At 34.3% G+C, this 22,500-nt stretch overlaps 1 protein-coding gene across 1 annotated transcript in view; it reads left to right on the top strand.

Moving 5' to 3' along the window:
- LOC137628860 (octopamine receptor beta-2R-like) overlaps positions 1–22,500 on the top strand; it is a 561,435-nt gene that overhangs the window by 195,232 nt on the left and 343,703 nt on the right. The window contains exon 4 of the mRNA XM_068360111.1: positions 4,689–4,858. Within this exon, the coding sequence (XP_068216212.1) occupies positions 4,689–4,858 (170 nt within the window). The remainder of the gene's footprint in view (positions 1–4,688; positions 4,859–22,500) is intronic.

The raw sequence follows: 22,500 nt of genomic DNA, 5'->3' as shown, positions 1-22,500 counted from the left end.
GTGTAGGAAAAGATGAAATAAGCCGTAACCAGAGAGAGGGATCCAATGTAGTACTGTCTGGCCAGTCAAATTGTTACTAAAGCTTCGCATCTACCTCGACATAAAAACGCAAATCATCAAACTAAAGTAGACTCGTGTAAATCATATTTCCTAACCAGGTTATCAATCAAGTGATATTTATAACAAAATATCATTACCTATTTCTCTGAAACCACTGTGTCAGTGTTAATCTGTAAACTAATTAAAGCCTATCCACCTACGAGGTTTTATAATCATAATTAGCGAGTGGTACATAAAGGAAATGCGACGATCCAGTAAAGGTATTCACATTTTCCAGGTATTGCATCTTACAAACACATGTGGAATGATCAGACTCCGTTTTTTATTTCAATCTCTGCATACGGTTGCTACAAATAGTGGTTCTAAAATAGGGTTTTTTGTATTCCATCACCATATCCATACAAAGACATCTAGATTTAGCTCATGGGAAGTGGTGAAATACCCGCAAACAGTTTATTTATGGTTTCGTGTGGGACTGGCTACCTTATGTGAACACACATACACACACACACACACACACAAATAACACCTCCAACACAAATATGAAATATTTTCGGTCGTCCCATTGCCTGGTAGACAGAAGACAAGAACAATGCTTTGTCATCATTAATTCAAAACAAATATAAATTTCATTTTTAGTTTTGAAGTGTTGGTGAAAAATGCTAGTTCTGATTGAGGTGGCATTTCCTGCTATTTTGTGACTGACATCAAAGGATTTCTGAACAATGAGGTTTAATCATAGATATCAAGGATGGCTTCCAATTGTGGCAATGATTCTAATGAATAGCAAATAGTCGTAAATAGCAAATAGTCTTAAATAGCTAGGACCGTCAGAAATAAAAGTAATCGCCTTTAGTGAGAGCGGATACCGAAGGATTGTCATTGATAGCATGGGTCCTACAGGACATCGTCGTAAATAGCGATGATCGTCGTAGAATGGAAATCGTCGTATATTCTAGATCGTCGTAAAAAGCGAGAATTGTCGTAATTTAAAATTCGCTGTAAATACTGAGGTTCGTTGAAGAAAGTATAGAAACTTCTAAAAAAAAAGAAAAAAAAAAGAGGAAGAGAAATAAGAAAGAATATTGTGCTCTAGTGTACCTTCAAGCAAGAGAACTCTAACCCAAGACAGCGGAAGACCGTGATACAGAGGCTACGGCACCACCTTAGACTAGAGAACAATGGTTTGATTGGAATGAAAATAAATATATCTAAGACCAAGGGAATGAGAATTGTAAGATGACAGTGTGTGTAAATGTACACACAAACTAAAGTAGAGGATATTCTAACAACATGTAAGCAAGAGAAATGGACATGGGCAGGACATATAATGAGAATGACCGATAATAAATGGACATTAAAAATAACTGAATGGGTCCCTAGTGATTGAAAAAGAAGCTGGGGAAGGAAGAAAGACGATGGATTGACGAGCTAAGAAAATTTTGTCGGTGTGGACTAGAACAGAAAGACCATTAATAGACGCGATTAGAAGGACATGTCTGAGGACTTTGTTCTGCAGTGGACTAATAATGGCTTATAACGATGAAGAGGATATATATATATATATATATATATATATATATATATATATATATATATATGTATATATATATATATATATATATATATATATATATATATATATATATATATATATATAAAAGCTGTAATAATGTATATTTTGGGACCCTTCACCTCTTTCCCGAAATAAAAACGAGAAAATGCATAAAAGATGGTATTGTGAAGTAGAGCCTCTCAAGGCGTGACTTGAAATTCATCTTGTCCCGTCCAAGAAGGAGAGAGAGAGAGAGAGAGAGAGAGAGAGAGAGAGAGAGCAAAATTTGGATGATGATGTGACAATAATAATTATAATAACAAAATTGGGAAAAAATATTGGAATGAATCAAGGGAGAATGGGAGGAAAAGAAAGAAAAATATTTTGTTAAGAAGAAAAAGAAAAGAGAAACTTAAAGTATAGAAAATTCAGTAAAGGAAATAACAATATCAAGATTTTTTTCAAATATGGAAAAAAAGCAACAAAAAACGGAATAAAAATAAAGAAAAGAATTTATAATCTATTGAAAAGAAGGGAAGGAATAAATTAACAAAAAGTATGGGAATTGCGTTGTTAAGTAGAGACCATAAACTATAAAGAAAGCAAAGTAGTTTAATAAAAGGTTTATGGGACAAATTTAGGGTTGTGGTGGCCAATGTGGTAACGTCTCTGACTGGTGAATGCCATAATGGGGTTCGAATCCCGTTCAAAGTCGTTAGTTTCTTTGATAGCTGCAACCTCACCATCCTTATGAGCTAAGAATGGGGGTTTTGGGAGAGCATATAGGCCTATCTTCTGAGTCATCAGCAGCCACTGCCTGGCCTTCCTTAGTCCTAGCTTGGGGGGAGTGGGGGCTTGGGCGCTGATCATATGAATATATGTTCAGTGTCTATGGTACTGGCCTGCTTGATATGGCAATGTCACTGTCCCTTGTCTCTGTCATTTATGAGGGGCCTTTAAACCTTTAAATGGAAGCGTGCACAGAATGGATAGTTGAATGTATCCATATTAGAACTTTCTATCTTCCATTCTTATATCTATAAATAGAAATGTTTTGCAAAATTCAATTCTTTATCGAATGAATTTCTAAAGGTTTACAATCATATTAATTTTCGATTCATTTGGAATATATTTTGACAATTTTCAAGAATCAATTCATGAGCTTTCTATTTTCACTTTCTATTTCTATAAACAAAATGTATTTGCAAAACCCCAATTTATTGTGGTTGAATTTCTAAAAGAGATTTATAATCATATTAATCACAGATTAATTTGAAATAGATTTTGAAAATTTCAAGAATCAATTTAATGTGATTATCATCTCTGTATTCGGTTGATACAAAACCTTAATATTTCATAAATAATATGAAAATACGATACAAAGATAAACATCTGAAAAAAATTCTTTTTCTGAAATATCAAAATTTTATTAATGTTAAAACCTCTAAGAAATTAGAAATACCAAATGTTACCACATGAATTTCGACTTTTTCTAAAAGATCAAAATTGTATTAATTTAAACAAAGAAGTCAGAAAAAAATATAATATGCATTTTAGTTTTTTTTTTTTTTCGAAAACTTCAAAATTGTATTAATCTTAATACCTGGAATCAATTTTTTTGAGCGTTTATTAATACACGCTCTAAGGAGAGGTCCAGTGACAGACGAAACTGTAGAGCATTTCTATATATACACTTTATCTTTTAATTTTCCTCATGTGGACTTCCATATATTAAGCTATCTTCGTGCTAAGGAAGATTCAATCTGATATATGTATATATATATATATATATATATATATATATATATATATATATATATATATAGATATATATATATATATATATATATATATATATATATATATATATACACACACACACACACACACACACATATATATATATATATATATATATATATATATATATATATACACACACACACATATATATATATATATAAATTATATATATATATGTACATATATATATATATATATATATATATATATATATATATATATATATACAGTATATACATACACACATATATATATATATACATATATATATATATATATATATATATGTGTGTGTGTATATATATATATATATATATATATATATATATATGTGTGTGTCTATATATATATATATATATATATATATATACACACATATATATATATATATATATATATATATATATATATATATATATATATATATATATGTATATACATATATATACTGTGGAAAAAAGCTGAATTAGGTCTAAGGTTAGCATTTCCTTTTTTTCTCTAGAAACAGCTGGACATTATCTTTAGTTAGCATTTATGCTTTCCTTCTATAGAAAAAGCTAAAGATTTTTTTATAATTAGCTGAACCTTATCTATATTCAAAATTTGATTTTTTTCTCTTTAAACAGGTGGTCCTTATCTATAGCCTATATAGCATTTTCAACCTTTTGTCCATAGAAACAGCTGGGCATCATCTATATATAGCCAGAAATTATTTTTTTTTCTATAGAAACAGATGGAGCTCATATCAGAATTTTGAACTATTTTTTTTCTATAGAAATAGCTAGATATTATCTATAGTCAAAATTTAAATTTTTTTTCTGTAGAAACAGTTGGACCTTATCTACAGTCAGCATTCTGAACTTTTTCCCTCTAGAAAGGGCTGAAACTTATCTACTCCTAGAGTCAGTATTCTCAACTTTTATCTGTAGAAGGACCTCATGAATAGTCAGAAATTTAAATTTTTTTTTTAATAAAAACAGCTAGACCTTATGTACATTACATATATAATTTTCAGCCTACCCTCAACAAAAGCAGCAGGACTTACTTATGATTATTTCTTTCCCCAAACAGATTGTACCAACCGTGTGTCACTCCGGGGTCACCAATGTGACGGGCCGAGAGAAGGTTGTGACTCAAAGGCAGGATGAAAGCAACTGAGTCACAACCTTCTCTCGGCCTGTCACATTGGTGACCCCGGAGTGACACACGGTTGGTACAAGATACTCTTGAACGTAATATAAAACAATACCTTTATTTCTTTCTCCCACAGAAACAGCTGGACCTTATGGCGTCAACGCCGGGCCTGTGTGAGTTCAAGGTGAATTTGGCGTACGCCCTGGTGTCTTCCAGCATGTCCTTCTGGATTCCAGGAATCATCATGCTCGTCATGTACTTCAGAATCTACAGAGAGGCCGATCGCCAGGAGATGATGGTGTTCAGGTAAGGGACTGAAAAACGATCTATTTTTCATATTTATTTTGTGGTGGCCTATAGGAAAAGTCTCTGCCTGGTGATCTGCTGGACTGGGGTTCATGACCCACTCAAACTTGATAGTTTCTAGTAGTGAGTGTGCAACCTCAATATCCTTGTGAAGTAGGAATGGGGGATTTGGGGGAGCCTATAGGTCTACCTGCTGAGTTATTACTAGCCATTGCCTGGCCCTCCTTGGTCCTGGCTTGAGTGGAGAGGATGCTTGGTATTCGTGAGCGACTTTTAAATGTTGAGAGATTGAATAGTCTATTATTATGCTCTGGTAGCCTATTGGAAACGTCCTTGCCTGGTAATCTCTTGAACCGGGGTTCGAGACCCACTCAAGCTCAAAAGTTTCTTGTATTCTGTGCTAAGGATATAGAGCTTGGGGGAGCCTATAAGTCTAACTGCTGAGTTATCAGCAGCCATTGCCTTGCCTTCCTTGTGGCTAACTTGGGCAGAGAGGGGACTTGGTTGCTGATCATATGTATACAAGGACGGTCTCTAGACTCACTAGAGCATTGTCCTGCTTGGTTATTGTCACTGTCCCTTGCCTCTGCCGTTCATGAGTTACCTTTAAACATATAAAATACTTTTTCTTTGCGACTGGTCACCTGATAATCAGGCATTTAACTTAAATGTTCACTTTCATGATTATTTGTCTTGACAATAATAATAATAATAATAATAATAATAATAATAATAATAATAATAATAATAATAATAATAATAAAAAAATACATAAATGAGGTAATGTTCATACTTTGTTTAATACGGGTTTATTGCCCTCATGAATTCCGTGTATTTTTATATTCTCAGTGTGTTTTTTCTTTAAAATGTTCTGGTTTTATTTGATGGGGAAACGACGTTTGTTTATATTTCTATGTATTTAAATCAATTCTGGGCCCATTTGAAGTTTTTTTTTTCTATATGTATTTGCCTGTATAAGACCTATCATTGGGCGTAGGTTTTTATACATATATAGTGTATATATATATACACACACACACACACACACACACATATATATATATATATATATATATAAAGGCCTATATATGCATATATAGATCTTTATTTATATTTATACATATACGTATGTATATATAAATACAGCGGTTTAAAGGATATATATATATATATATATATATATTTGTGTGTGTGTGTGTTTATATATATATATATGTATATATATATGTATATATATGTATATATACATATATATATATATATATATATATATATATATAGAGAGAGAGAGAGAGAGAGAGAGAGAGAGAGAGAGATTTATATATATATATATATATATATATATATATATATATGTATATATATATATATATATGTATATATATATATATATATATATATATATATATATATATATATATACTTTTACACACACATATATAGATGTATATGCATACATATATATACATATAGACATATAAGTATAAGTATATACATAAGTAAATATATTTGTATAGAAATATACATAAATGTATACAGTTTATAAATACATATATAATACATCTCTCTCCCTATCTATATATACACATATCTATATATATACATATATATATATATATATATATATATATATATATATATATATATATATATATTTATATCTACTCACATCAAAACATTACACGCATTTTGCCTCCTATATCTAAATCTATATCTAAATAAAAAAGGTAGATTTACATAATGATGTTTTGTTAATCAGAGACAACAAATGGTCATTTGTCATAATACTGAATGGGAGCTTATCGTCATTTTCATAGGGTGATATATCAAGCATTTTGGGATTAGACTCTTCAGTTCATATTGGTTGTTATTTAGGGTTGGAGGGTTTGCTCTCTCTCTCTCTCTCTCTCTCTCTCTCTCTCTCTCTCTCTCTCTCTCTCTCTCTCTCTCTCTCTCTCTCTCTCTCTCTCTGCATATATATATATATATATGAATATATATATATATATATAAATATATATATTATATATTTATATATATATGATATATATATGCATATATATATATATATATATATATAAATATATATATATATATATATATATATATATATATATATATATGTCTGTGTGTATGTTATATACACACACACACACACACACACATATATATATATATATATATATATATATATATATTTACTCGATATATATTTCAAAATTTAAATAGTTCTTTTGAATCGTCTTCATGGTTCAAATAATTAAAAAAATGAAAAAAATACGAAAAACAATTTAACAATAACGACGTTCTCATTTAAAGCCATTTAACAATATTCTTTTTATTAAATGTCATTTATTCTCGTCCCGGATTTAGCCAAAAATGAATATCATCTCAAAAAAAGAAAAAAAAAGAAAAGAAAAATCTACAAATATTATTAATCTTTGAAATAGAAATACTAACACTTCATCCATGGACTCAACGACGTCTCCGCGGGTTTCGAAGAGACCCGAAAATATAATGGCCCGGAAGTTTCTCGAAAGAGGGAAGTCTTTTGGACGGAAAAGATATGTCCGGTGGCCAAGTCCTGCAAGGGGACAAGAAACCTTGATACTTTGTCCTTCGTCCTAAAGGAAAAGAAACGACACATAATTGGTTGTATGGTATATATATATATATATATATATATATATATATATATATATATATATATATGTATATATATATGTATATATATGTTTATATATATATACATACATACATATGTATATATACATACATATATATATATATATATATATATATATATATATACATGCATATATATATATATATATATATATATATATATATATATATATATATATATATATATATATATATATATATATATATATATATATATATACGTGTCAGATCATTGTGAGGGGTAGATGGGGATGGTTTGGTCATGCCCTTCGCACTCACAAGAGAGATTAGTTCACCAAACTTTCAACTGGGCTCCACATGGCACTAGATGAGTTGGAAGACTCAGGCCTACCTGGCTGAGGACTATGAAGCGCGAAGTAGGAGATGATGAATTCAGCAGTACTGAATTAAAAGCTCAAGGTAGAGATGACTGGGGAAATATAACCGAGGCCTTTTGCGTCAATAGGCGTAGGAGATGATGATGATGATGATGATGATGATGATGATATATATATCGTACTTTTTTCTGATATCCTTTGATTTACTGTAGTTTATAGGTTATGTTTTTATATACGTATGAGTTTGTTTGTTGATTATAATGTTTGTGACTTCTCTTATTCATGTTTTTGTTTCTTGTTACGAATTTCTATGAAATAAAGAAAATGTAGGAAATTAGAACAAAAGTTAGAGGATAAGAAGGAAATAATGAATAGAGGGAAGTACATAAAATGTTTCTAGAAGATTAATAATTTGAGTAATTAAAAGAAAGGAAGAAAAATGATAGAAATAAACCTAAAGTAAAATGAAAAGAATGAAATTGAAGGAGCTAAGTTCTCGCTATTTTTATAAGTAAATGTGTGTGTGTGTATGTTCTTGTGATCTATGATTTCTTGGACCCTCGATATTTGTCATTAGCTAATTTTTAATTCATAGATTTTATATAGATATTTGTCATTAGCAAATTTCTAATTAATAGATTTTATTTAGATAGTTGTCAGTAGCTTATTTCTAATTCATAGATTTTATATAGATATTTTTCATTAGCTAATTCCTAATTCATAGATTTTATATAGATATTTGTCATTATCTAATTTCTAATTCATAGATTTTAAATATGTATTTGCCATTAGCTAATTTCTAATTCATAGATTTTATACAGATATTTTTCATTAGCTAATTTCTAATTCATAGATTTTATACAGATATTTGTCAGCCAATTTCAACATTCAAGATTTTTTTATGAAATTTTAAATAAACTTATTTCAAGAGCATATGTTAAGATATAAGTCAGCTGATTCCAATAACACAGATCATATTTATTTATTAAATATCATATGATAATAATTTCATATATTATACTTAGTCATCATTTACTAACTAATTTCAGTATTGTAGATCATAATTAGTTGTTAGTCATTAGCTAATCTAAATTTCATGAAACATATTTAGTTAGATATTAAAAATTAGCTCTGTTCAATATCGTCAATAAACATAACCTACACACCAAGATTACTCGATTCATGAAAAATCTTTTAGTACCAATATAAATCCCATATAACTATCAGAGCTGACTTAAGCAGACGTAAAATGTCTTGACTTACGATATATCCCACGTAAATCGGGAGAAGAAGCACCAGGGCACCTTACATGAGGAGACGAGACACATGGAGTGAGGCCCCTTCAAAGCTCCTTAACTGTATAGCCTCTCCAGTCTACTCTCCTTAGGTCCATGAGACAAAACGTCTTTCCTTTTCATCTCCTTCACACTCTCCTTCACGGGCGTCTATTCACTCGGTGCATCTTAGAGTTCTCTAGGGGAAGGGAGAGGGTTCGATGAATATTATAGTGTAAGGGGAGAGGTCCATGAATATTATAGTGTAAGGGGAGAGGAGTCGATGAATATTATAGTGTAAGGGAAGAGGGGTCGATGAATATTGTAGTGTAAGGGGAGAGAGGTCCATGAATATTATAGTGTAAGGGGAGAGGAGTCGATGAATATTATAGTGTAAGGGGAGAGGAGTCGATGAATATTATAGTGTAAGGGAAGAGGGGTCGATGAATATTGTAGTGTAAGGGGAGAGAGGTCCATGAATATTATAGTGTAAGGGGAGAGGAGTCGATGAATATTATAGTGTAAGGGAAGAGGGGTCGATGAATATTGTAGTGTAAGGGGAGAGAGGTCCATGAATATTATAGTGTAAGGGGAGAGGAGTCGATGAATATTATAGTGTAAGGGAAGAGGGGTCGATGAATATTGTAGTGTAAGGGGAGAGAGGTCCATGAATATTATAGTGTAAGGGGAGAGGAGTCGATGAATATTATAGTGTAAGGGAAGAGGGGTCGATGAATATTATAGTGTAAAGGGAGAGGGGTTGATGAATATTATAGTAAAGGGGAGAGGGGTTGATGAATATTATAGTGTAAGGGGAGAGGGGTCAATGAATATTATAGAAAAGGGGAGAGGGGTTGATGAATATTATAGAAAAGGGGAGAGGGGTCAATGAATATTATAGAAAAGGGGAGAGGGGTCAATGAATATTATAGAAAAGGGGAGAGGGGTCAATGAATATTATAGAAAAGGGGAGAGGGGTCAATGAATATTATAGAAAAGGGGAGAGGGGTTGATGAATATTATAGAAAAGGGGAGAGGGGTCAATGAATATTATAGTGTAATAGGATAGGGGTCAATGAATATTATAGTAAAGGGGAGAGGGGTCAATGAATATTATAGAAAAGGGGAGAGGGGTCAATGAATATTATAGAAAAGGGGAGAGGGGTTGATGAATATTATAGTAAAGGGGAGAGGGGTTGATGAATATTATAGTAAAGGGGAGAGGGGTCAATGAATATTATAGAAAAGGGGAGAGGGGTCAATGAATATTATAGAAAAGGGGAGAGGGGTTGATGAATATTATAGAAAAGGGGAGAGGGGTCAATGAATATTATAGAAAAGGGGAGAGGGGTTGATGAATATTATAGTAAAGGGGAGAGGGATTGATGAATATTATAGAAAAGGGGAGAGGGGTCAATGAATATTATAGAAAAGGGGAGAGGGGTCAATGAATATTATAGAAAAGGGGAGAGGGGTTGATGAATATTATAGTAAAGGGGAGAGGGATTGATGAATATTATAGAAAAGGGGAGAGGGGTCAATGAATATTATAGTGTAATAGGATAGGGGTCGATGAATATTATAGTGTAAGGGGAGAGGGGTCAATGAATATTATAGAAAAGGGGAGAGGGGTTGATGAATATTATAGTAAAGGGGAGAGGGATTGATGAATATTATAGAAAAGGGGAGAGGGGTCAATGAATATTATAGTGTAATAGGATAGGGGTCGATGAATATTATAGTGTAAGGGGAGAGGGGTCAATGAATATTATAGAAAAGGGGAGAGGGGTTGATGAATATTATAGAAAAGGGGAGAGGGGTCAATGAATATTATAGAAAAGGGGAGAGGGGTTGATGAATATTATAGTAAAGGGGAGAGGGATTGATGAATATTATAGAAAAGGGGAGAGGGGTCAATGAATATTATAGAAAAGGGGAGAGGGGTTGATGAATATTATAGTAAAGGGGAGAGGGATTGATGAATATTATAGAAAAGGGGAGAGGGGTCAATGGATATTATAGTGTAATAGGATAGGGGTCGATGAATATTATAGTGTAAGGGGAGAGGGGTCAATGAATATTATAGAAAAGGGGAGAGGGGTTGATGAATATTATAGTAAAGGGGAGAGGGATTGATGAATATTATAGAAAAGGGGAGAGGGGTCAATGAATATTATAGTGTAATAGGATAGGGGTCGATGAATATTATAGTGTAAGGGGAGAGGGGTCAATGAATATTATAGAAAAGGGGAGAGGGGTCAATGAATATTATAGAAAAGGGGAGAGGGGTTGATGAATATTATAGTAAAGGGGAGAGGGATTGATGAATATTATAGAAAAGGGGAGAGGGGTCAATGAATATTATAGTGTAATAGGATAGGGGTCGATGAATATTATAGTGTAAGGGGAGAGGGGTCAATGAATATTATAGAAAAGGGGAGAGGGGTTGATGAATGTTATAGTAAAGGGGAGAGGGATTGATGAATATTATAGAAAAGGGGAGAGGGGTCAATGAATATTATAGTGTAATAGGATAGGGGTCGATGAATATTATAGTGTAAGGGGAGAGGGGTCAATGAATATTATAGAAAAGGGGAGAGGGGTTGATGAATATTATAGAAAAGGGGAGAGGGGTCAATGAATATTATAGAAAAGGGGAGAGGGGTTGATGAATATTATAGTAAAGGGGAGAGGGATTGATGAATATTATAGAAAAGGGGAGAGGGGTCAATGAATATTATAGAAAAGGGGAGAGGGGTTGATGAATATTATAGTAAAGGGGAGAGGGATTGATGAATATTATAGAAAAGGGGAGAGGGGTCAATGAATATTATAGAAAAGGGGAGAGGGGTTGATGAATATTATAGTAAAGGGGAGAGGGATTGATGAATATTATAGAAAAGGGGAGAGGGGTCAATGAATATTATAGTGTAATAGGATAGGGGTCGATGAATATTATAGTGTAAGGGGAGAGGGGTCAATGAATATTATAGAAAAGGGGAGAGGGGTCAATGAATATTATAGTAAAGGGGAGAGGGATTGATGAATATTATAGAAAAGGGGAGAGGGGTCAATGAATATTATAGAAAAGGGGAGAGGGGTCAATGAATATTATAGTAAAGGGGAGAGGGGTCAATGAATATTATAGAAAAGGGGAGAGGGGTCAATGAATATTATAGAAAAGGGGAGAGGGGTCAATGAATATTATAGAAAAGGGGAGAGGGGTCAATGAATATTATAGAAAAGGGGAGAGGGGTCAATGAATATTATAGAAAAGGGGAGAGGGATTGATGAATATTATAGAAAAGGGGAGAGGGGTCAATGAATATTATAGAAAAGGGGAGAGGGGTCAATGAATATTATAGAAAAGGGGAGAGGGGTCAATGAATATTATAGAAAAGGGGAGAGGGGTCAATGAATATTATAGAAAAGGGGAGAGGGGTCAATGAATATTATAGAAAAGGGGAGAGGGGTCAATGAATATTATAGAAAAGGGGAGAGGGGTCAATGAATATTATAGAAAAGGGGAGAGGGGTCAATGAATATTATAGTAAAGGGGAGAGGGATTGATGAATATTATAGAAAAGGGGAGAGGGGTCAATGAATATTATAGAAAAGGGGAGAGGGGTCAATGAATATTATAGAAAAGGGGAGAGGGGTTGATGAATATTATAGTAAAGGGGAGAGGGATTGATGAATATTATAGTGTAATAGGATAGGGGTCAATGAATATTATAGAAAAGGGGAGAGGGGTCAATGAATATTATAGAAAAGGGGAGAGGGGTCAATGAATATTATAGAAAAGGGGAGAGGGGTCAATGAATATTATAGAAAAGGGGAGAGGGGTCAATGAATATTATAGAAAAGGGGAGAGGGGTCAATGAATATTATAGAAAAGGGGAGAGGGATTGATGAATATTATAGAAAAGGGGAGAGGGGTCAATGAATATTATAGAAAAGGGGAGAGGGGTTGATGAATATTATAGTAAAGGGGAGAGGGATTGATGAATATTATAGAAAAGGGGAGAGGGGTCAATGAATATTATAGTGTAATAGGATAGGGGTCGATGAATATTATAGTGTAAGGGGAGAGGGGTCAATGAATATTATAGAAAAGGGGAGAGGGATTGATGAATATTATAGAAAAGGGGAGAGGGGTCAATGAATATTATAGAAAAGGGGAGAGGGGTTGATGAATATTATAGTAAAGGGGAGAGGGATTGATGAATATTATAGAAAAGGGGAGAGGGGTCAATGAATATTATAGTGTAATAGGATAGGGGTCGATGAATATTATAGTGTAAGGGGAGAGGGGTCAATGAATATTATAGAAAAGGGGAGAGGGGTCAATGAATATTATAGTGTAAGGGGAGAGGGGTCAATGAATATTATAGAAAAGGGGAGAGGGGTCAATGAATATTATAGAAAAGGGGAGAGGGGTCAATGAATATTATAGTGTAAGGGGAGAGGGGTCAATGAATATTATAGAAAAGGGGAGAGGGGTCAATGAATATTATAGAAAAGGGGAGAGGGGTCAATGAATATTATAGTAAAGGGGAGAGGGATTGATGAATATTATAGAAAAGGGGAGAGGGATTGATGAATATTATAGTGTAATAGGATAGGGGTCAATGAATATTATAGTGTAATAGGATAGGGGTCGATGAATATTATAGTGTAAGGGGAGAGGGGTCAATGAATATTATAGAAAAGGGGAGAGGGGTTGATGAATATTGTAGTGTAATGAGAGAGGGTCGGTGAATATTATAATAAAGGGAACGGGTCGATGAATATTTATAGTGTAAGGGGAGAGGGGTTAATGAATATTATAGTGTAAAGGGAGAGGGGTTGATGAATATTATAGTAAAGGGGAGAGGGGTTGATGAATATTATAGTGTAAGGGGAGAGGGGTCAATGAATATTATAGTAAAGGGGAGAGGGGTCAATGAATATTATAGAAAAGGGGAGAGGGGTTGATGAATATTATAGTAAAGGGGAGAGGGATTGATGAATATTATAGTGTAATAGGATAGGGGTCGATGAATATTATAGTGTAAGGGGAGAGGGGTCAATGAATATTATAGAAAAGGGGAGAGGGGTTGATGAATATTATAGAAAAGGGGAGAGGGGTCAATGAATATTATAGAAAAGGGGAGAGGGGTTGATGAATATTATAGAAAAGGGGAGAGGGGTCAATGAATATTATAGTGTAATAGGATAGGGGTCGATGAATATTATAGTGTAAGGGGAGAGGGGTCAATGAATATTATAGAAAAGGGGAGAGGGGTTGATGAATATTATAGAAAAGGGGAGAGGGGTTGATGAATATTGTAGTGTAATGAGAGAGGGTCGGTGAATATTATAATAAAGGGAACGGGTCGATGAATATTTATAGTGTAAGGGGAGAGGGGTCAATGAATATTATAGAAAAGGGGAGAGGGGTCAATGAATATTATAGAAAAGGGGAGAGGGGTTGATGAATATTATAGAAAAGGGGAGAGGGGTCAATGAATATTATAGTGTAATAGGATAGGGGTCGATGAATATTATAGTGTAAGGGGAGAGGGGTCAATGAATATTATAGAAAAGGGGAGAGGGGTCAATGAATATTATAGTAAAGGGGAGAGGGGTCAATGAATATTATAGAAAAGGGGAGAGGGGTTGATGAATATTATAGAAAAGGGGAGAGGGGTCAATGAATATTATAGTGTAATAGGATAGGGGTCGATGAATATTATAGTGTAAGGGGAGAGGGGTCAATGAATATTATAGAAAAGGGGAGAGGGGTCAATGAATATTATAGTAAAGGGGAGAGGGGTTGATGAATATTATAGTAAAGGGGAGAGGGATTGATGAATATTATAGAAAAGGGGAGAGGGGTCAATGAATATTATAGTGTAATAGGATAGGGGTCGATGAATATTATAGTGTAAGGGGAGAGGGGTCAATGAATATTATAGAAAAGGGGAGAGGGATTGATGAATATTATAGTGTAATAGGATAGGGGTCGATGAATATTATAGTGTAAGGGGAGAGGGGTCAATGAATATTATAGAAAAGGGGAGAGGGGTCAATGAATATTATAGAAAAGGGGAGAGGGGTTGATGAATATTATAGTAAAGGGGAGAGGGATTGATGAATATTATAGTGTAATAGGATAGGGGTCGATGAATATTATAGTGTAAGGGGAGAGGGGTCAATGAATAATATAGAAAAGGGGAGAGGGGTCAATGAATATTATAGAAAAGGGGAGAGGGGTTGATGAATATTATAGTAAAGGGGAGAGGGATTGATGAATATTATAGTGTAATAGGATAGGGGTCGATGAATATTATAGTGTAAGGGGAGAGGGGTCAATGAATATTATAGAAAAGGGGAGAGGGGTTGATGAATATTATAGTAAAGGGGAGAGGGATTGATGAATATTATAGAAAAGGGGAGAGGGGTCAATGAATATTATAGAAAAGGGGAGAGGGGTCAATGAATATTATAGAAAAGGGGAGAGGGGTTGATGAATATTATAGTAAAGGGGAGAGGGATTGATGAATATTATAGAAAAGGGGAGAGGGGTCAATGAATATTATAGAAAAGGGGAGAGGGGTTGATGAATATTATAGTAAAGGGGAGAGGGATTGATGAATATTATAGTGTAATAGGATAGGGGTCGATGAATATTATAGTGTAAGGGGAGAGGGGTCAATGAATATTATAGAAAAGGGGAGAGGGGTCAATGAATATTATAGAAAAGGGGAGAGGGGTTGATGAATATTATAGTAAAGGGGAGAGGGATTGATGAATATTATAGTGTAATAGGATAGGGGTCGATGAATATTATAGTGTAAGGGGAGAGGGGTCAATGAATATTATAGAAAAGGGGAGAGGGGTCAATGAATATTATAGAAAAGGGGAGAGGGGTTGATGAATATTATAGTAAAGGGGAGAGGGATTGATGAATATTATAGTGTAATAGGATAGGGGTCGATGAATATTATAGTGTAAGGGGAGAGGGGTCAATGAATATTATAGAAAAGGGGAGAGGGGTCAATGAATATTATAGAAAAGGGGAGAGGGGTTGATGAATATTATAGTAAAGGGGAGAGGGATTGATGAATATTATAGTGTAATAGGATAGGGGTCGATGAATATTATAGTGTAAGGGGAGAGGGGTCAATGAATATTATAGAAAAGGGGAGAGGGGTTGATGAATATTATAGTAAAGGGGAGAGGGATTGATGAATATTATAGAAAAGGGGAGAGGGGTCAATGAATATTATAGAAAAGGGGAGAGGGGTCAATGAATATTATAGAAAAGGGGAGAGGGGTCAATGAATATTATAGAAAAGGGGAGAGGGGTTGATGAATATTATAGTAAAGGGGAGAGGGGTTGATGAATATTGTAGTGTAATGAGAGAGGGTCGGTGAATATTATAATAAAGGGAACGGGTCGATGAATATTTATAGTGTAAGGGGAGAGGGGTCAATGAATATTATAGAAAAGGGGAGAGGGGTCAATGAATATTATAGAAAAGGGGAGAGGGGTTGATGAATATTATAGTAAAGGGGAGAGGGATTGATGAATATTATAGAAAAGGGGAGAGGGGTCAATGAATATTATAGAAAAGGGGAGAGGGGTCAATGAATATTATAGAAAAGGGGAGAGGGGTCAATGAATATTATAGTAAAGGGGAGAGGGGTTGATGAATATTATAGTAAAGGGGAGAGGGATTGATGAATATTATAGAAAAGGGGAGAGGGGTCAATGAATATTATAGTGTAATAGGATAGGGGTCGATGAATATTATAGTGTAAGGGGAGAGGGGTCAATGAATATTATAGAAAAGGGGAGAGGGATTGATGAATATTATAGTGTAATAGGATAGGGGTCGATGAATATTATAGTGTAAGGGGAGAGGGGTCAATGAATATTATAGAAAAGGGGAGAGGGGTCAATGAATATTATAGAAAAGGGGGAGAGGGGTTGATGAATATTATAGTAAAGGGGAGAGGGATTGATGAATATTATAGTAAAGGGGAGAGGGATTGATGAATATTATAGTAAAGGGGAGAGGGATTGATGAATATTATAGTAAAGGGGAGAGGGATTGATGAATATTATAGAAAAGGGGGAGAGGGGTTGATGAATATTATAGTAAAGGGGAGAGGGATTGATGAATATTATAGTAAAGGGGAGAGGGATTGATGAATATTATAGTAAAGGGGAGAGGGATTGATGAATATTATAGAAAAGGGGAGAGGGATTGATGAATATTATAGTAAAGGGGAGAGGGATTGATGAATATTATAGTAAAGGGGAGAGGGATTGATGAATATTATAGTAAAGGGGAGAGGGATTGATGAATATTATAGAAAAGGGGAGAGGGATTGATGAATATTATAGTAAAGGGGAGAGGGATTGATGAATATTATAGAAAAGGGGAGAGGGATCAATGAATATTATAGAAAAGGGGAGAGGGGTTGATGAATATTATAGTAAAGGGGAGAGGGATTGATGAATATTATAGAAAAGGGGAGAGGGGTCAATGAATATTATAGTGTAATAGGATAGGGGTCGATGAATATTATAGTGTAAGGGGAGAGGGGTCAATGAATATTATAGAAAAGGGGAGAGGGGTCAATGAATATTATAGTAAAGGGGAGAGGGGTCAATGAATATTATAGAAAAGGGGAGAGGGGTTGATGAATATTATAGTAAAGGGGAGAGGGATTGATGAATATTATAGTGTAATAGGATAGGGGTCGATGAATATTATAGTGTAAGGGGAGAGGGATTGATGAATATTATAGTAAAGGGGAGAGGGATTGATGAATATTATAGTAAAGGGGAGAGGGATTGATGAATATTATAGTAAAGGGGAGAGGGATTGATGAATATTATAGTAAAGGGGAGAGGGATTGATGAATATTATAGAAAAGGGGAGAGGGATTGATGAATATTATAGTAAAGGGGAGAGGGATTGATGAATATTATAGAAAAGGGGAGAGGGGTCAATGAATATTATAGAAAAGGGGAGAGGGGTTGATGAATATTATAGTAAAGGGGAGAGGGATTGATGAATATTATAGAAAAGGGGAGAGGGGTCAATGAATATTATAGAAAAGGGGAGAGGGGTCAATGAATATTATAGAAAAGGGGAGAGGGGTCAATGAATATTATAGAAAAGGGGAGAGGGGTCAATGAATATTATAGAAAAGGGGAGAGGGGTCAATGAATATTATAGAAAAGGGGAGAGGGGTCAATGAATATTATAGAAAAGGGGAGAGGGGTCAATGAATATTATAGTAAAGGGGAGAGGGATTGATGAATATTATAGTGTAATAGGATAGGGGTCGATGAATATTATAGTGTAAGGGGAGAGGGGTCAATGAATATTATAGAAAAGGGGAGAGGGGTTGATGAATATTATAGTAAAGGGGAGAGGGATTGATGAATATTATAGTGTAATAGGATAGGGGTCGATGAATATTATAGTGTAAGGGGAGAGAGGTCAATGAATATTATAGAAAAGGGGAGAGGGGTTGATGAATATTATAGTAAAGGGGAGAGGGGTCAATGAATATTATAGAAAAGGGGAGAGGGGTCAATGAATATTATAGAAAAGGGGAGAGGGGTTGATGAATATTATAGAAAAGGGGAGAGGGGTCAATGAATATTTTAGAAAAGGGGAGAGGGGTCAATGAATATTATAGAAAAGGGGAGAGGGGTCAATGAATATTATAGAAAAGGGGAGAGGGGTTGATGAATATTATAGTAAAGGGGAGAGGGGTTGATGAATATTGTAGTGTAATGAGAGAGGGTCGGTGAATATTATAATAAAGGGAACGGGTCGATGAATATTTATAGTGTAAGGGAAGAGGGGTTAATGAATATTATAGAAAAGGGGAGAGGGGTGGGTGAATATTATAGTGTAACGGGATATAGATTGATAAATATTATAGTGTAAGGGGAGAGGGGTCGATGAATATTATAGTGTAAGGGGAGAGGGTACATCGAATATTATAGTTTAAGGGGAGAGGGGTCAATGAATATTATGGTGTAAAGGGGGGAGGGGTCGATAAATTTTATAGTGTAATTAGTAAGGGGGAATGGATGATATAGTGTAAGGGGAGAGGGTTCGATGAATTTTATAGTGTAATTAGAAGGTAGGTCTGGTGGGGTGTCGGACTCTTTATTAAAAAAAGTTACTCAAATCTCAAAACATTGAAAAGAATTAGTGTAACAAGCTTTGAATATATGGAAATAAAATTTACGTAAAAAAATAGAAGAATATCCTTTGTAGCAATCTATAAACCTTCTAGAACAAACTCTAGTATCCCTTTTGAAGAATTCGGTGCTCTCACTGGGATGATTATCATGGAAAAAAAAAAACAAAATAGTTATCTGTGGAGACTTCAATTTTTGGACGGATGACGCATCAAATCCTGACGCTTTGGCATTTAGTGAGTTACTAGAATCATATCGACCATTGAATAATGTCGACTGCACAACCATTTTAACTGGTCATACGTTAGACTTAATTATAAGTGATGTCATGAATAATATTGTATCTGATATAAAAGTCGAAGAGAAATGTACTATCTCCCCGGTACACAAACTTATTACGTTAAGTCTACCTCTACAGAAACACGCATTAGTAAAGAAAACTTTAGACATAAATCAAATTTTCCTCCTACCGTATTTATTGAAGAAGTTACAAAGAAAATGAATGATGCTATCAACATTCCCTGTGATCATGATGACCAACGTCTGTTAGGAGCTAAGTGTGCTAACTGTCTTATGACCTCTTACAATAAAGTGAGTAAAAGTGAATATGATACCATGTGCCCACCGATGGAAAATACTATAACTGTAAAAGACCAATCTCCTTGGTTTGATGGAGAGACTTTGGTAAAAAAAGAGGGAAAAAAGACGTAAAGAAAGAAAGTTTAATAGGTTAAAGACTGAAAGTACCTGGGTAGAATACAAAACAGCTGCGTGCCAGAAGGAAAAAAAAGTGAATACTGTAAGAGAAAGATCCTCGAAGCAGCAACAAACATAAATAAGTTATGTCGTCTCCTGAATGGTATAATGGGAAATGTAAAAGAAAAGAAGCTACCTGATGGATACAGTAACCAGGAACTAGCAAATAATTTTCAAGTATTCTTTAAAAACAAAATTGAAAACATAACCAGATCATTTGTAAATACTCAAAATCAGATGAATGATACACCAGGCTCACAGACAAAATTAATACGATTTAACAACATATCACAAGATGACATCACCAGGATTATCAAGACAGCAAAGAAAACAAACTGCGTGATCGATCCTATGCCAATATCTGAAGTAATTGGAGAGAGATACTTTTCTAGTCTAGCCGAAATAATAATGAGAATAGCAAATGCAAGCATTGATGAATGTAAGTTTCCTAAATCTGAGAAAATGGCTATAGTCACATCAGTTCTGAAAAATGCACTGGACTACCAGGAATTAAGCTCATATAGACCTATTTCAAATCCATCCTTTGTCTTAAAAGTGCTTGAATATGTAATTCTTGAACAACTGGTCAACCACTTAGAAGTAATAGAAGCTTTGCCTGACAACCAATCTGCCTACAGAAAACTATACTCTACGGAGACAGCCATCTGCTCTATTGTAAATGATATGCTAGAAATGATGGATGAAAACAAATGTGGTATTTTAATATTGCTCGATCTCAGTGCTGCTTTTGATAAAGTTGTGCATGAACTGCTACTAAATGATCTACGGTCCATCGGCGTTGAAGATCAAGCTTTCGAATACCTAAAAGACTACTTAGTAGATAGAAATTACTGTGTACAAATTGGAAACTCTTATTCATCATATGAACCATTGAACAGAGAGGTACCCCAGGGGAGTGTACTTGGCCCAATCTTATTCTACATCTAGACTATTGGTCTATCGAAAATGCTACAAAGGCATGGCGTGAAGTTTAAACTATTTGCAGATGACACAATTTTACTTCTCCATAAATGATATACATAACTCTACTGAAACTCTAAACCGAATCCTTGATAGTGTTAGAGAATAGATGACATTTAAACAACTGAAATTAAATGAGAACAAAACTGAATTCATGGTCGTGGGTAAGAGAAACAGCGTGAAAAACTTAGGTGATATTCAAATGAACATAAATAATGACTTGGTGCCGATATCTAGTAAAGTTCGAGATCTAGGTGTATTTCTTGACTGTAACCTGTCTCTAAATGCCCAAATAAATAATGTAATAAAAAGTGCTGGTTATCATCTAAGAAATATTGCGTTTATAAAAAAGTACCTGGACGAAAATTCTGTTAAGAAAATTGTGATAAACTGTGTTATTACCAGGATTGACTACTGCAACTCTACTAATTTACCAAAAGTCCAACTTAAGAAATTACAAAACATAATAAACAGAGGAGCAAGACTGATAAAAGGTGTCCCACCTAGAGAAAGGATTACCCCTATACTAATCAATTTACACTGGCTGCCGATTAAAGCGAGAATTCAATTTAAAATATGTACAATAACCCACCAAGTTATCAGAACCGGTCGTCCAAAATACTAAAGAGAATTGCTACATATTGCGCAGCCAACAAATCGTGTCGACACGAGAATAGTTACAGATGGCTTCAAACTGTTGGAACCTAGATTTATATCTACTTTAGGCTCAAGAACCTTTAAATATGCGGTCCCGAGACTATATAACAAGCTTCCACGAAACATTCGAATGATTGAAGACATTAAGGCTTTCAAGAGTAAACTGAAGACTTTCTTATTTCATGAGTCCTTTGAAAGTGACGATTTAACAGTAAATGAACAATACGTGATATGAAACGTTAAATACTCTGAACGAACAAGGTAAAACGACAGTGGAGGTCCTGTAGATAGTGGGGTTCCCCTGCTGTATGGGACCGGAAAAGCAGCCATCAAAGTAAGTAAAGTAATATAGTGTGAGGGGACAGGGGTCGATGAATTTTATAGATAAGGGGAGAGGGGTTGATGAATACTCTATTGTAAGGAGAGAGGGGTAGATGAATATTATATTGTAAAGAGAGAGGGGTCGATGAATATTTTAGAGTAAGGGGAGAGGGGTTGAGGAATTTTATGGCTAATGGGAGAGGTGTCGATGAATATTATAGTGTAAGAGGCGAGTGGTTGATGAATATTATAGTGTAAGGGGAGATGAGTCGATGAATATTATAGTGTAATGGGAGAGGGGTAGATGAATATTTTAGTGTAATGGGAGAGAGGTTGATGAATATTCTATTGTAAGGAGAGAGGGGTGGATGAATATTATAGTGTAAGGGGAGAGGGGTTGATGAATAC

This window comes from Palaemon carinicauda, chromosome 36 (genome assembly GCF_036898095.1).
Source record: "Palaemon carinicauda isolate YSFRI2023 chromosome 36, ASM3689809v2, whole genome shotgun sequence".
NCBI lineage: Eukaryota > Metazoa > Arthropoda > Malacostraca > Decapoda > Palaemonidae > Palaemon > Palaemon carinicauda.
Note: the sequence above shows the minus strand (reverse complement) of the source record. Positions and strands in the feature narration are given on the sequence as shown.